This window comes from Sciurus vulgaris (assembly GCF_902686455.1).
Source record: "Sciurus vulgaris genome assembly, chromosome: 6".
NCBI classification, from domain to species: Eukaryota; Metazoa; Chordata; class Mammalia; order Rodentia; family Sciuridae; genus Sciurus; species Sciurus vulgaris.
In genome coordinates this window covers 21,179,406-21,194,775 of record NC_136466.1, presented here as the reverse complement: position 1 = coordinate 21,194,775, position 15,370 = coordinate 21,179,406, and the positions used below count along the sequence as shown (strand labels likewise).

At 39.8% G+C, this 15,370-nt stretch overlaps 1 protein-coding gene across 6 annotated transcripts in view; it reads right to left on the bottom strand.

Annotated features, from left to right (window-relative positions):
• EBF1 (EBF transcription factor 1) overlaps positions 1–15,370 on the bottom strand; it is a 383,569-nt gene that overhangs the window by 75,065 nt on the left and 293,134 nt on the right. For all 6 annotated transcript variants that reach the window (XM_079144601.1, XM_079144602.1, XM_079144603.1 and 3 more), the window contains one exon: positions 5,361–5,487. In XM_079144601.1, the coding sequence (XP_079000727.1) occupies positions 5,361–5,487 (127 nt within the window). The remainder of the gene's footprint in view (positions 1–5,360; positions 5,488–15,370) is intronic.

Below are 15,370 nucleotides of genomic sequence, written 5' to 3'. Positions count from 1 at the left end.
ACATACATAATGGAATCTTACTCAGCCATAAAGAAGAATGGAATTATGACATTTTCCAATAAATGGAAGGAACTGGAGACTATCATGCTAAGTGAAGTCAGTTGATCCCCCCAAAAAACAAAGACTGAATGTTCTCTCTGGTATGCAGATGCTAATTCACAATAAGCAGGGGAAGAGGGAAGAAGAGAAGTTCAACAGATTAGACAAAGAGAAGAGAAGGAACAGGAATGGGAACAGGAAGACAGTAGAATGAATTGGACATCACTTTCCTATGTTCTTATATGAATATATGACCAGAGGAATTCCACATCATGATTTCCCATTTTTTTCCACAAAAATGTGGAATTATACTCCATATATATATTATATGTCAAAATACATCCTACTGTTATGTATAACTAAAAATAAAAAATAAAAATTTTTTTTCAAATAAAAAAAGAAGGGATTAATGTAATTATTGTGGGATCGTGATGAGAGTGAGCCATTACAAAAATAGTGAACCTAAACCCTGAATCCCTCTGGCTTCTTGTCTTGTCATGTAATGCTCTTACATATGCTCCTGCTACTATGCCATCTGCCATATTGCGATGCAGTCAACTGGCCTTACCAGAGGACAGAGATGGGATCATTTGATCTTGAACTTTTAGTCTCCAAAACTGTGAGCTGAATAAACCTGTTTTCTTTATAAGTACTCAGTTTCAGGTGTTTTGTTGTAGCAACAGAAAATATCATAATATATAACCAAATTGTTACATTTACATTTATAAGCCTTTTTATTAATATACAAAATGCTATTTCACACTTTGTAAATTTGTGGTTGATTAGTGTTATTTCTTTAATTTGCTGGTGTCTACAATTCTATTACTAAAAATTCTAAAGGACATTTCTTAGACCACCAGGAAGATGATGATGATAAACAACATATGTGAACTATTTGCTCTATGGTAGGGAGTCAGCAACATATAAAAAAAAGTGACCACCATTTATTAGTAGAAACTACCAGAATCTGGCCCCCTTCTAGGCACTATACATAAAATTTCCTGATCCTAAGAACAACCTTAGCAAGGTATTATTATCCTCTTGTAAAGATAAGGTGATGATGGTTCAGAATCATCATACAGTTTCTTCAAGAATAACTCTCTAGTAAGTGATAAAGACAAGATTTCAACCTACATCCTCCATCTTAAACCCAAACATCAATCACTACACTATGCTGACTTCTTGGAAGTGAGGAAAGAAAGATGAGAAGAGGGGGAAAAAGGGAGGATAGAAGAAGAGGGACAGATGGAGCAGGGGATGAAGGATCAAACAAAGCACACATACAAGATCAAAGATGAAGGAAGTAGCAAGAAGAAGAAGGAAAGGAAAACTTGAAAGTCATGGTAAGAGTCATTAAGGGCCATAGAGCATTTTGGGTCAAAATAGCCCCTCCTCATGCACAGCAGTGTGCTGTGTCACCGGGAAGGCTGTGAGGTTATTCTGGGCACAGGGTTCAACCAGGAGAAATTTCCAGGAAGAATTTTTACTTCAAGATAAATTCTGAGACTATGATGCAGGGGCTTGGATTAGTTGGCAGTTGGGTGGAACATGTTTGAAATGGGACACTGGAAAGGATCAGAGTAGTGTTCTAACTGCACATCTGGGCTGCCAGATGATGGTTAATGGAGACTTCCACTCACCTTTTCCCCATAGGGGCCTCTTCCATGAGGAAGTAGCTGGAATGAAGGCAAAACCTGCATTTGGATTTGGCCACTTCTTATCAGGAAAACTAATTAATTCTAAGAACCTTGAAGGAGCACCTAAAGGCTTCTGAGAATCTTGCATCAGCATCCAAGGACACTCGGGGCTTAGCGGGAGACATCATGATTTTAAGAGATGCAAGTCGCTTAAGGCTTTAACAGCAGCAAGAAGATCAGCCGTGAGAACACCCAAGGTATTAGGGAGACCTGCACGTGGCAGTGAGGGATGGTGGATTTGGGGCCAGACGGGCTAGGCACATGATCCTAGAGCTTGCAAAACAATCCTGAGATTAGAAAGGGCTTTTATGTCCTTGTCTTGGAAAGATGATTTAAAATTTAAGATCAGCCATGCCTTTCATTTACATAAGAGTAACAACACAATAAAGTAAATTCTGGAATGTGCTATTGAGCTTTTTTATTCCATTAAATTGGAATTTACTACAAACATACGAGCATCATACATCTGGAGGACAAGACTTCCTTGTGTAACTCTGGTCTGAGGCCAATGACAGAGAGCTGCTCTCCCCATCCTTACAAGGGGAGACAGCTTGCAGTCAAATTTTCTCCACAGTCCCCAAAAGACTACTTTATTTGCATGGATTAGATCGGGTTGCTGTCTGGGTTTTTTTTTTTTTAATAAGTATAAGTTTTTAGAGCCTTCCACATCCATACACCCAAACTCTCTCCTACACACATTGAAAGCTGCAAGACTCCCTTAATTGGGGATGTTATTTTTTGGATCTATGATTTTTTTTTTTAAGGGAAAAATTCCAAGTGACATTCTGCTAATAAACAAGAGGGTGAGCTCACTCGATTCAGAAAACCAAGCCTCACATCTTGAAATACTATGGATATTAAAGAAAATGAAGTGTGAACTTCTGTGGGTGGACAGAGGAGGGGGCCCTGTGCATTTACAAGGACCTGAGCAGTTGTTTGGATACAAAGAACAGAGAAGTTCTATGACCCCTCTCCATGCCTTGCCTAGTAAGTGGTGACAGGCAGAGAGGTAAACTGAGTAAATCACAGGGGACAGTAGCCCCAGCGCTGAACAAGAGTCCCGAGGCAAAGGCCTTCAATGCTGATGATTATGAGGCCCATGTGCAGCTTCACCAATTAACAGAGATTGCTTTTGTTAGAAATGAGGATATGTCACAGTAACCGTTAACAGTCAGCTGTGGTGGTGAGTTTTCTTCAAATCTTTATTTCCCAACACAGGGTGATAATAGACTCTTCCTAGAATACTTAGAAAACTAAACCTCCTTGTCCTTTGCCCACAGTTTCAAGCAGGGCCGCAGGACCTCTTTTCCCATTTTAAATTTCCCACACACGTACACACATTTACACACACCAGATTATCATTCTTTTTCTTCACTCCTTTCCTAGATTTGCAAATCTGCTGCTTTTCTCTTTGATCTTAATTTCAGTCTGATACAGATTTTCCCAGATGTGATTTCTTAAATTGACGGCAATTTTTTTAATGGTTAAAAAAAAAAAAAAAAAAAAAAACCTCCAAATAATGATGGGTCCCTAGCTATTTTCTTCTGAGAACTTAAGTAATTTAATGGGGATGACTTTTTTTTTCTTCTTCTTCTTTTTTTTTTTTTTTTTTTTTTGCAACTTTTACGGCCAGGTGGCTCTAGGGGATATTTTGTTGAACACTGATTAAAAATAATTTCTTCTAAATGAGACCTGACCACAAAATGGAACCATTAATGGGCAGGGACATTGTCACCAAAGCGGAAACCATGGCTGATTGCCTCCTGTACCTCCCCACTACACAAGCATTTTCTTCTTTTTCTTCTCCTTTTCTTGTTCTTAATAGCAGGGTAAATAAGCAGCCAGCGAGGCCTAAATGTTTTCGGCCAGAAACAGAGTCCAAACTCCTCAGAGAAAACATTGGCCTCTGTGGTTTTGTAATATGTTCCAGAACACCAAGTTCAGTGAGGAACATTGTGAAAAACTCCCATCCATTGGAATGATGGTGGGGAATGTTACAGTATCAGAAATTTCAATTGGTCCTTTTCCTGCAGGCCCATAATGAGGCTTGTAAAAAAAAAAAAAAAAAATAGTGCTATGTGGAAGTTCTCATGGGAAAAATGAATGGCAAGAAATCCTAGCTTTAAAAGAAACAGCTAATCTGCTAGTTTGATTGTTCTTCAAAACTTACGCTGAACCAATGAGCCTAATTAAAAACACTTGGCCTACTTCTATAAAGCATCATAGCTTTCTCTATGCTTCGTTTGTGTACACCACAAAACTCCAGATAGACTATTATTTTTTCAAGTGCTCACTAACAAAGTGCTGACTTTGTTGGGATAGCTGAGCTAATTTCTTGAACTCAGTGTGAAACCTTAGCTAAACAAAATTGTGGTAATTTTCCTTAATTTGTAAAAGTGATTGGAGTGCAAACAAAATTTTCCTCTTGGGTCAATCCTATAATTTTCAATTAACTAAAACTAATCGTCAGGCAGGCACCAAACCTGCATTTTGTTTAAAGGGCTGGGAGGCATTTCCAAGGGTCAGGATGCATTAATTGTTTTTATAATTTTGAGAGAAAGAAACAGACCGACTAAGACGCATGTTTGATTTTGTTTCTAGTATTAAAATACATAGGAAAGATGCTTTGAGGCAAATGTCATAGCAAAATAAAGTCTGTCCATTTAATTGTATGGTTATAATTAGGATGTGTTAACACAGTTATTCCTTTACTTCTCTGGAATCTCTTTATGTGAAAGCAGCTTCCCTCTGTTCTTACTCTGGCCTGGAGGTCTTTTGTTGAGTAGGGGAGACCTGGGACCAGCTCATGGAGACAGCGAGGGATGACTGATACTAACCAGAGGGGCCCCAAACTTCACTACTCCACGTGTGGTCCTTTGACCAGCAGCGTAGGCTGCCTTCAAGCCTGTAAGCAACTAAGGGTCTCAGGTTCTGCCCAGATCTACTCCAGCAGAATCCCAGTTGTAAAAAGATCCCTGGGTGTTCGGTTTGCACACTACAATCTGGGGGGCATTCAGACTATGCACTGGATGTATTTCCACATCCTGCCTTTCCAGATCCTGCCTGCTTCCCTCCATGTGATGGGAGGGAATTCATATTCACCCTGTAACCCTAGCTTCTTACCACAAGGCGGGTCCTTGTGCCAAGGCTGCTTTGGGAGGACAAAATGCAGTTTACTGGGGAAGAAGGCACCAGCCCAGAACTAAACATGAAAACTACCAACTGTATTTAATACGAATACTACAAGCAGGCTAGAAGAAAGTTACAGCACAGCGCCTACTCCACAGGCAAGCAAACCCCAACCGCTGGCTTACCCTCCAGAGACCTCAGCACTGGCTAGCAAGCACTCCTCTTCCTATTATTCTTCATGCTGTGCTTTAGGTATCCAACCAATTATTTCAACATAGACACCTACATGAATTCTTTAATAATAATCAAAGCGACTCATCTGGCCATACATCTGATGACATGGAGAAAGAAAGTAGGTCCTAACAGAAGCTAGATTTAAATACACACACACACACACACACACAGACACACACACACACACACACGCATGGAAGAGAAAGTGAAAGACCACACCGGAAAGACAGCCCTGCAGTCTCCATCTAGAGCCGTTCTTACCTGTGTAAATGAATCTGCCTGGTGTCCCTTTGCAGAACTGCTTGGATTTGTAGGACAAGGTGACTTCCACAACTCCAGGGATGTGCCGAGGAGGCGTCTGCACACGGATGGCGTGAGGAGTGATCAACTGGAGGAGACAATGTAGCGGGGAGATGGTCACTGCTACATGCAAAGGACTCATTTCACAGCTTCCCTATCAGCTGTCCATAAACAAAGCTTTAAAACACATAATTAACCTGTCAAGGTTTAAACACAATCTTGATGGAACTTGTATAAAAGACAGTGACAACAATATTTACAAGTGCGCTGAGTATAGCCATAACAACATTATCTGGGCTTTCCTACACGGCAGGCACTGTGCTTCCTGGTTTGAAAAGGGAACCTGGCCTAATGAAATGATTTATCTACCCCAGGATATCCTTTGGAAAATCTCTGTTCGAAACAGTCACTCAAATCAGAACTCTGCCATGCCTCTCCAAAATGGATGAGACTGGTGTTTGAACTGAGCCCTTAAACATGTGGAAATCACAGAGGCAGGAAAACAGTAGGCCCAGGCACCCTGATTAGCTGCAGAGCACGCATATGAAATGCCCCTGAAGACCATTTGGTGCATTAACTACCAGAGGCACCGTCAAAGAGCTTTAAAGGGGAAACCAAAGAATCTGCTCCCTGGAACAGCTTAGGGATCTGGCAGAACTAAGGACTCTCCATAAAAGGGAAATGGAAGTTTGGGGAGAGGGCTGCAGAATGGTCACTGGTCCATTATGCGATGCCCTGTACACAATGAGAAGGTTCATTTCTGAACTCTGTTGGCAATCAGATTAGCCTATAAAGCTGAATTTATTTTTTATTACTCTTATCTCTGTGTATATAACTAAAATGTTATTAATGGCCATAAAACAGGCATTATCTGTTTCTTTGAAAAATCCAGCCCTGGTATTTGGTTGAATTTGATGGTGCTGGATTCTACATGCTCTCTCTCTCTCTATGAGGTCGGCAATTGCTCATTCCTTGACTCCTTTCAGATGCACTTAGCTCAATATTTGTGGTACTAAGTCTGCGTATCGTGGATCCTGTACACCATCTACAACGAGTTCATACTAACTTATTTTTGTGCTGTTCTCATGGGGAAACTCTAAAGGGGCAACCCAGGCTTAGTTCAAGTGTTTTGCCCAGAGAATCACATTTGACACCAAAAATAGCCAAATAAATACAAGAGTCCGGAAAAGTCTAGTGGCTTCACCAAGTGACCCTACACCTTAGAAGGATGAGGTTTACATCTGTGATCTGGAGTTCCAGACCTCCAGAGCCCCCTGGAACATTGTTCCAGTCTGGTTGAGCTAAGGGAATGATTCCTGGGTCCACCCTCCCCGGGTAAGTTGCCCTAATGCCAGATCCTGGGGAAAAAAAGGGGAGGAAGTTGCTTTTCTTAAAGTTCACAAGTAATTTCTATCAAATGCTCCTTGAAATACAAAGAAAAGGCATCGGGATAAAAAAATCACGTTAACTTAGGAATTAGAAATGCCTTATCCTCCTCCAAACAAAAACTAAATAAGGAAATTATAGAAGTAAAAAATACAATTGATAATTTAGACAACAGTCATATACAGAATATTTTATCCATCAATGATTAAATACACTTTCTTCTCAGCTGCACATGGATCCTTCTCTAATATAGACCATGTTACATAAGCTATCACATATGTTGGCATGCAATTGTAATATTATCTTAATATATTTTTAGCATCTGTAGCATTAGTTTGATAGTTCCCTTTCCATTGATATTAATTTTGGTGTTCTTGCTTTTTTTCTTGATTAGAATTGTTTGATCTTTATCAAAATTTTAGCTGTATCATTTCTTCTCTATTTCATATATTTCTGCTCCTACTCTTATTTTTTTCTCCCTACTACATAATTTAAAAATAATTTGATTGTTTTTCTAGTTTCTTTCTGATACAAGTTCTTTTTTTTTATTAAAAATCATAAATTTACATAGGGCAATGTTGTTTGATTCATTCTGTTATTTTTTTTCCTTCCCCCCCACCCCTCCCACCCCTCTTTTCCCTCTATACAGTCTTTCCTTCCTCCATTCTTACCACCCTCCTTATCCCTAACCCTAAACCTAACCCTAACCCTAACGCTAACCCCTCCTACCCCCCATTATATGTCCTCATCCGCTTATCAGCGAGATCATTCGTCCTTTAGTTTTTTGAGATTGGCTTATCTCACTTAGCATGATATCCTCCAATTTCATCCATTTGCCTGCAAATGCTATAATTTTATCATTCTTCATGGCAGAGTAATATTCCATTGTATATATGCGCCACAGTTTCTTTATCCATTCATCAACTGAAGGGCATCTAGGTTGGTTCCACAATCTGGCTATGGTGAATTGAGCAGCTATGAACTTTGATGTGGCTGTATCTCTGTAGTATGCTGATTTTAAGTCCTTTGGGTATAGGCCAAGGAGTGGGATAGCTGGGTCAAATGGTGGTTCCATTCCAAGCTTTCTGAGGAATCTCCATACTGCTTTCCAGAGTGGCTGCACTAATTTGCAACCCCACCAGCAATGTATGAGTGTACCTTTTTCCCCACATCCTCGCCAACACCTATTGTTGCTTGTGTTCTTGATAATCGCCATTCTAATTGGGGTGATACAAGTTCTTTAAGTTATAAATGTTCATCTGAGTACTGTTGCATTCCAGAGATCCTGTTATTTTAAGCTTTTATTATCACTTAGTTCAAAACACTTTTTATTTACTTTTCTTGTGCTTTCTTCCTTGACCTCTGAGATATTTATAAGTGTGCCATTTAATTTTGAAATAGTTGACATGTAGGGGTGGGGTTCTATATATCTTAAGGTGATTGATTTCCCATGTAATAAATCATTCAGGAAACACAATCTGAATTATTTCAAATTTCAAAAAGTGATGGAAATGCTTTTTATATTGATCATATTTGTTACATCCATGTCAAAACTGATCAAATTGCACTCTTCAAATATATGCATTTTATTGTACTTTAATTTTACCTCCATAAAGCTATGGAAAAAAAAAAAAAGAAAAAAGAAATGCCTTAACCTCTCCCACAGGACATGTGGAGTCAGAACTTATTTGCAGAAGATACACAAAAGATACTTCAAGAAACCCAGGCCCTGAGGGACTCCTGGAGACTGAATCCACTCCTTCCCTTGGCAAAGTGTTTTGGACAGCGAAGGGTTTACCCATGAAAGCAAAAGAAATACCACCTTAAAACTTTGTTCTTTTCACATTGAAATTCTTCCAAACTGCATTGTACGCTCTCTAAGACATGCAAAGTATATGCAATTCAACTTAACCTTGATAAACCTAGATCATCGTTTGGAATACCCAGTATTATATCTTGCTGTAATACAGAAAAGCTCTAAGCGACTGCTGAGGTATGAAGAGCCGCTTTTGTGCCCTCGGTGCTTCCCAATAGCTACGATTGTGAAATTATTTTGATTTTTATTCCATTCCTTTATCTTTTTCCTCCTGGTATTCTTTAAACCTTCTAATCTGCTCTTGTAATCCCTAAGTATAGAAATTAAGAAATCAAATTTAATATTGTGTACAGAATAGCAGAGGAAAGAGGTTTTGAAGGGTAGTAAAAGATGATCTTTTAAAATCAAGTGTATGCTAATCTCAACTCTGCAGATGGTATTAGATCAAGGTTGGGAACCAACACTTATTCAGTCCCAATCCTAGGGACTTCATCTACAAATACTAATTTCATCAGGATAATGGTGTATTTTTATGCTTTTTTTTTTTTTTTCAGATGTGAAAACAGAATTTTCAAATGGTTAAATTGTTTATACAATTTTACCCTTGTAATCTCTAAAATGTTCCTCTAAAATAACAGGGAAGACTCATAGTGTCACTCAGTGTTTATAGCATGTGTGAGGCCCTGGGTTCATTTTCCAACACACACACACACACACAAAGAGAGAGTCAAAAGCTTCCTTTCACTCATTCACTGAGAAGAATTGCTCTTGTGAAAAGTTTTTAAACATGGTACCAAACATGATTTTTCAGACCTGGAGGCTGGGTGGATTTTTTCCTAACCCCTCGGCATCTCTACTTTTCATTTTTTTGCCTGAAACTTTGCTGTATTTTTGAGAGTGAGATCACCATGGTCCCGTATTCCAAATAAGTGGTATTTTTCTCTGTTTAAGAGTTAATGAAGATTTAGATTAACATTCATTCACAATAATACTTAGAAGAACTTTTAGCCAGTTAAATAATGCTTCACCTACTCTTTGTTTTCTTGGGGGAAAAAGTTTTAAGAGATGGACAGATATCAGTAAATAGAGGATGAGAATTTCTTTTTGGGGATAAGGACTTAGTGCCTGTGAGCTTACACCAAGGAACAAAATTCTTGGACTTTATACATTGATTAGATATTAAGACAGTGAAACTACAGAGGGTAAGATTTTAGCATAAAGCTTTCAACTCAGGAAATTCAAGCAAATTTCCATTTACAATTTCATTTTCAATTTTAATCAATCACCCTGTCTAAAACAGAGATTCCTTCTTGAAACAACCACCTTTCCCCAAGGAGGTCAGAATCTGAGTCCTCATTAGAAAATGAACTAGTTAATATTTTCCCCACTGTAGATGTCGTTCTTGGAAGCACCCCTACCACTGACACATGATATCCACAGCTTATAGAGCAAAAGCATTTCCACTAACTTCGATCAATCTGAACTTGCAGGCTTATTTACAAATCACTCAAAGTATCAAATATTATATTAGTGAACATTTAAAATGAATCCTGGGTGAACCAAGGGCAGCCGCTCTGAGCAGCCCAGCCAAGACAGGATGGGCTCCCTAAAGTTTAACCTTTCCCAACTTCTAAATACCAGGTTTTCAGTGTTCAACCACCTGTACGATTGTATGCTTAGTTTTTTTTTTTTTTTTAATCAAGTACTTTTTTGTTTAAGAACTTATTTTATAAGGAAACTTTAAATTTCTACCATAATTGAAAAACTGATGTTCCCCTGCCCAAATAAGAAGCTATTGTACACAGTAATTTTAAAGTTAATATGATGTTCAATTCTAGCTGGATAGTGTCAATGCATGGGTTTTATTGAGAAAGGAGATTAGCTAGAATTAGATGTTAAAGACTTGTTTGCCCCAACTGAGACTTTCTCCTTAAATACAAGTCAGAAGGATTAAAAGAGAAACCAAAGGCGGATAACTTTCTCACCATGTGATTTGGTTCTACTTCCTGTCCTTGTCAAATTCAAAACTGTCTTCTGTATTACAAAGGGCACATGCTCAGTGCCTTGGAAAGTACTCTCTTGGGCAATTAGAAGGCAGATTCGCTGTTTGGATTTCACTTTCTTAAATTACAAATAATCAAACAAATCGAACCAGAAATAAATATTGAGAAATTGTGCAGCATCTGACACTGCTCTGGTCTTTTCTGGAAGCCTTCACCTTCTTTATCACAGTGATGTCAAGAGACCTAAAACTGGCCAAGTGGGATAATTTACAAGGCACTTTAACATGCACCGTCTTTTAAAACCCATGTCAGATAAGGAAAGCAGAGGGGCAGACATGCTAACTAATATTTTTTGAAATGCTAGGAAGAAAACCAATCTCTTGCTGTAAATAAGTCTCTTCCAGAGCTCTTCTCTTTTCATTGGTTTCCTATTATTTTGACTTTCTTCATTTTCTGCCCATGTGTTAGGAAGTTTAGAAGTTTTGTCCCATTTTCCCCTCCTTTTTACCTATGTAACATTTCTTGAGTTCACACATTGGCTCAGCGCCTCAGCTGAACTAACCACCAAATTTACATAAACCTGTGCACTTGACCCCTCCAGCCAAACACCAAATTTTATTCACAACAGAACCACAGAATTATCCCAAATATGTCTTCCTCCTAGCTCAGCCATACATGGCCTGGGCTACATCTACCATCTTACCACCTCTGAACGTGTTCCTTGCTCCTGGATTCCCTCCATCGACTCTCAGTGGAGGAAATGCTACCCTTCCAATCACTCGAAACAGAAAACTTGGTTTGGTTTTGAATTTTCTCATGCTCCGATTTTTAAATCAAGTTGATTACATCTCCACTAGCCTCCCCTGGTTCTTCTCTGCCTCCCCTCTTTCTCCCGTGCAGGCTGCCCCCCATTTGTATTCAGATGATGAGTACTCAGATGGTGGTCTTCTAAACGGGCTCTCTCCACTTCTGCTTCTTCTGTGGAATACTAGCAAAGGCAATCTCCTCAAGGCATGCCCTGACAGGCCCCCGCCTGCCCCCTTTACCTACAATATTTAGATCTAACTCCTTGGTATAATGAGCAGGGCGCCCAGCTCAGCCTGCAAGCAATCCCCCTCTCTGGTCCTACTCCCATGCCCCTCGACCTCCTGGAGTGTAGGGCCTGTGACACAGGAACACACAGCAGCCATGCCCAGCAGCTTGGCCTTGTTCACATCACACCATCCCCTGCCTTCACATCGCCCTACCATCGTACTCAGCTTGTTCTCTGAAGCCCTGAACATATTCTCTCTATTCCAGTTTTATCTGGTCCTGTGAGACAGAGTTGCCTGCATCTTGTAGAAAGTTATGCAATGATAGCATTTACACTTTAACTCTTAGCAGGCTATTTTGTTTTGTGCCATAAAGAGCTTCTTACATTTTTCTCCCACTAGTCCTTGAGATCAGAGACAGAGTCTCATTCACAACTGCACTCTCAAAAGTATCTAAACTAATGCTTTATACTTGATATTTTCAAAATGTTTCTGGAATGAATACAGATGCAAATTAGATCACAGCTCTACTAGATGTCTGCCTCCACTAAGCCTTGTAAACTCTTCCATAATAGCCCATTCTTCTTAACCTGACCATATTTAACTCCGAATCCTTAACTAAGTTGCTCCTATACTGATTATCCGACTGGGTCAGCACTGCGGTCCCAGCATGACATGGAGCCAAGCTTACATTTAATCTAAGTGGTAAGAAAGAGAAGCATGTCCCAAGGTCTGTGACTCCAGTGAGAATTGATGAATTGAAAAAAATATATATATTAAGGTAGCAATACCAGAAAAGTAACCTGCAAAACATCTAAATGTTGGGTGTTTATTTCAGACTGACAACCTCAGATGTGAGTTTTCCTCTGTCTTCCTTAGATGAGTGTGTGTGTGTGTGTATGTCTGGGTCTATATGTGCACATGCACATGTGAGCACCCACATGCACGGTAAATGCCTCTACTAGCACAGGGAATAATAATCATGTAAATAGTTATAGAATAATATTACATCTTCATGAGAAAAAAATACTGCTAAGAGTTAAAAGGAGAATAATGCCAGTTGGGACCAATAGATATTTCATGTGATTCTCTAAGAATTAGATATATAACTGCATGGAAGAAAAACTAAAAGGTGAAGTTAAGGGTGACTTTATTTTCCTCGCATGCCCCTGAATTCTCTAACTCTTCAGCAATGAAAAATTGTTAATGTTAGGATGAGAAGAAGGAATTTGTAGGTGGGGCATCAAGATGAAACACGTGATCTCCACCGGGCCTCGGGAGAGGCTTCCAGAACGACAAGTTTGCAGCGGTTCTGCATCCTCTGGGTGCAAAGCCAAACTGCTGTGAAAGCGGAGCCCACACGTGGACCTGGCAGAAGGGGCCGCTTCTCAACCAGTGCTGGAGTCGGGAGCGGAGATGCCCGGCAGGTGGTGCCACTGAACTCCAGAGAGGCCACCCTCCAAGTCTGGACTCCCAGAAGAGGTGCAGGGGAGCAAAGCTGTCCAAATGGCCCTCATAAAGCCTCTCCCAGCATTCAGGGTATGGCCGTGTGGTGTAAATGATGGTCCTAGAGGTTAAAAACGTGACCGCAACCTCTTGTAGATCTTCGGGGAGAAAGAGGGAGTTTGGGGAATTCTTTCTCCTCTGAGAAGCATTTATTATCTGTGTCACTCTGCCGATGGTGGTGAACCTGAGGATGACCTCAGCAATAATGGCCTTCTATCATTATCTTACCATATGCTGGGCTTGAAGTTAAACTTCATCGGCCTCCGTGGCATGAACAAGCAGGTACAGTTATTACCTGGTTCTCAGATCAGGAAAATGAGTTTCTGGAAAGTCTAGAAACATAAGCAAGGAACTAATCTGAAGTAGCAAGTTTCCCTGACCGGTGACCACTATGGTACAACCACAACCCCTAGGCTGTTTGCGATTCCTGGCACATGGGCTTCACACCCTCCTGCTGCCTCTGAAAGCTTGACTCCTCAGCATTGCCTGCACCCTCAAAGTCCTGGTAACACAGAAACACCCAAAGCACCCTTTCTTGCTACTAAAGGTAAGCTGAGACAGATTCCCCTGAAAAACGAGAAAGCAATCCCAAGAGAAGCCTTTATGCACATCTTCCAACCTGTGGAACTATGTGGAAAAATAAAGAATGCAGTCAGCAGTGCCAAAGCACAAGGCCAAAAAAATAATGGGGGTTACTAGAAAACACACCAGTGATTTTTCATTACTAGTCCTAGGATTTAATATCTTAAACATCTTCAATGCTGAGAAGCACTAAAAAAAAAAAGTTCAGAACAGGTAATGATAAAGAAGATATCAAAGGAAGGCAAAGTAAGTTCTCTGGAAAAATCATTAACATGTATGACTAGAAAAAGTAGAAAGTGGGCCCTAGTGCAGGGCCCTAGGACACACTAGCCCGTTTGGCCACACTCCTCCTCTCTGCCTCAGTTTACTGGTTAAATCATACACTGCTCCACTTCTAATCTTCTCTGTGGGGGAACTAATAATAACATTAAATATGCTTTGTGTTTGGGTAGCGCTTCTCTAGGGACCCTGAAGTGCTTTCCAGATTAATTTTTTTAAATTTATGTATTAATAATTCTCACAGCATTCTCCTCCTCAATTAGGATAATAATATCCATCTCTTTTGAGATAGGCAGGGGGTACTGAGTGATGGACATGAAGCAGACACTTAAATAAGGAAACTGTAACATAAAAGCATAATTAAAGCTTTGAAACCAAATCGATCTAAGGATTTTTAAAGAGAAACCACAGTGTCAGTGACCAAACAAGCAAACTTATTTCTCCTCTGCTCAGGAACATTCATCTTTTTGTAGTTAGACATGGCTTTTAAGAAATATTATTTCCAGGAGCTCCTACAGCAAGATGAAGTAGAAAAGTGTATGTTCCTGGAAAATTTGCTGGTGGACCTCCATATTGAATCTCCATTCCCCTCAAGTGGACACCACATAAATCAGGAGCTGCTTCCTGAATGCCTCAGTGTATTTTGGTCTCTTCCCTAATCACAGTTCTCTGGGTTTCGTAACACAGATTTTTTTCATTCCCAAGAATTGCCAGTCTCCAAGGCAGTATATGATTTCTCAGGGAACGTGAGAGAAAGCCAGTAGAGGCATTTACTGTTTCATAAACATTCTGGTTTTCTTTTGTCCTTTCAAGAAAATAGCTTTAAACCAATGTTTAGCAGAATATGATGGGTCACATGAATCCCCAAAGATAAACTCTGTCAGAGGAGAGTTCTGAAACTCAAGTCTCAGGGATGGAGTTTAAATGGGGGATTTGAATTCCAGTTTTTGACTAGTCAGCAGTGTTTCTTAACACTCTCTGCAATTTCTCTCAATATAAATACAGAGAATAGAGACATGGAGATCGATTTTGCTATGTTGGTCTGTGTCCCACAAGTAGAATTCAAGCCCCATGAGGACATATATATATATATATATATATATATATATATATATATATCCCTTCTTTTCACTGGGTTCCCAGTATTTCACAGGGTCTTGGAAATAGTAGGTCCTCAATAAATAACAGTAGGTCCTCAATAAATACTCACTGAATACTGAATGAATAATTGTCCTGTTGCCATTAACCACCACTAATACTTAAGGTAAAGATTCAATAAACTCCCTTATGAATGTACAGAAAGCAAAAATTCAGGGCTGGGGACATTGCTCAGTGGCAGAATGCTAGCATAGTATGTGAGTGAGAGGA